The 1256-nt window shown below is 34.0% G+C and overlaps 1 protein-coding gene across 5 annotated transcripts in view; it reads left to right on the forward strand.

The window, feature by feature from the left end:
• The window catches only part of CENPE (centromere protein E), an 81877-nt gene that overhangs the window by 64379 nt on the left and 16242 nt on the right, over window positions 1-1256 (forward strand). For all 5 annotated transcript variants that reach the window (XM_040477081.1, XM_040477108.1, XM_040477114.1 and 2 more), the window contains one exon: window positions 716-901. In XM_040477081.1, the coding sequence (XP_040333015.1) occupies window positions 716-901 (186 nt within the window). The remainder of the gene's footprint in view (window positions 1-715; window positions 902-1256) is intronic.

Below are 1256 nucleotides of genomic sequence, written 5' to 3' on the forward strand. Positions count from 1 at the left end.
GATTCTGTGTCTCCCTCTCTCTCTGCCCCTCCCCCATTCATGCTCTGTCTCTCTCTGTCCCAAAAATAAATAAACGTTGAAAAAAAATAAAAATAAAATAAAAAAAAATAAAAAACAACTATATATTCAGTATGTTCCCACTCTGTGTATGACTGACTCTTTTGTAACTGTGTACTCACAAGCACTTAAATAGGCATGGAAAATTTCTAGAAGGATACACTGGAAAGAGTTTAGTAGTCATTGTTACCAGGTCAGCTCGGGTTCTGAGATGGGGGAACTTCCCCTTCATTATATGCCTTTGAATTTTTCCACATGCTTGTATTTTTTAATTTTAAAATTAGATAATAAAAATAAAGGGAAAGCTATGTTATATGCATTACTTAAAGAGTCAGTTAATGGGTGTAATTTCTTTAAGTGCTGTTAATTTAAAATGTGAGTGCCTTTTTAATATGCTTAGCACTGTACTAACCAGTAAATAAGATAAACACTAAACCTTGTAATAAAAATTTGGGCCTTTTTTAATCCAAAAATCATCAACTTCTAAATAAGGGAAATAATACATGTGTAAATTGAGTGACATTTGGTTTCTCTTCTATCTTTTCTTAATGCAATCTGAAAAATTAATACCTATGTATATGATCGTCTTTGTCTTAAACTTATATTCTGTGATTCTGCCTTCATGGCATACCTTATTTATGTGTGCTTTTTCTCACAGAAAATTCAGGAGTTGGAAACTTCACTGCGTGAAGCTAAGGAAAGTGCTATGCACAAGGAAAGCAAGATTATAAAGCTGCAGAAAGAACTTGAGATGACTAATGACCTAGGAGCAAAACTTCAAGCACAAGTTAATGAATCAAATAAATGCCTTGAAAAGACTAAAGAAATGATCCAAGTACTTCAGGTAACTTAACAAACTCATTTTACAATAAAAGGGGTTTTTTTTTTTCTTCTACTGTTGAATTTGACAGTTTACTTGGGACTCTCATCTTTTACTTGAACTTCCTGTTACCTATGTATGTATGAAGTTCAATACTCAAGCTTTAAGAGAGCAGGTGAAGGGGCCCCCGGCTCAATCAGTTAAGCATCCGACTTCGGCTCAAGTCATGATCTCACAGTTCTTGAGTTCAAGCCCCGCCTTGGACTTTCTGCTGTCAGTATGGAGCCTGCTTTGGATCCTCTGTCCCCCTCTCTCTCTGCCTCTCTCATAAATAAATAAATAAATAAATAAATAAATAAATAAATAAATAAATAAATAA

Source organism: Herpailurus yagouaroundi, unplaced genomic scaffold (genome assembly GCF_014898765.1).
Source record: "Herpailurus yagouaroundi ecotype Mexico unplaced genomic scaffold, PumYag 28, whole genome shotgun sequence".
NCBI lineage: Eukaryota > Metazoa > Chordata > Mammalia > Carnivora > Felidae > Herpailurus > Herpailurus yagouaroundi.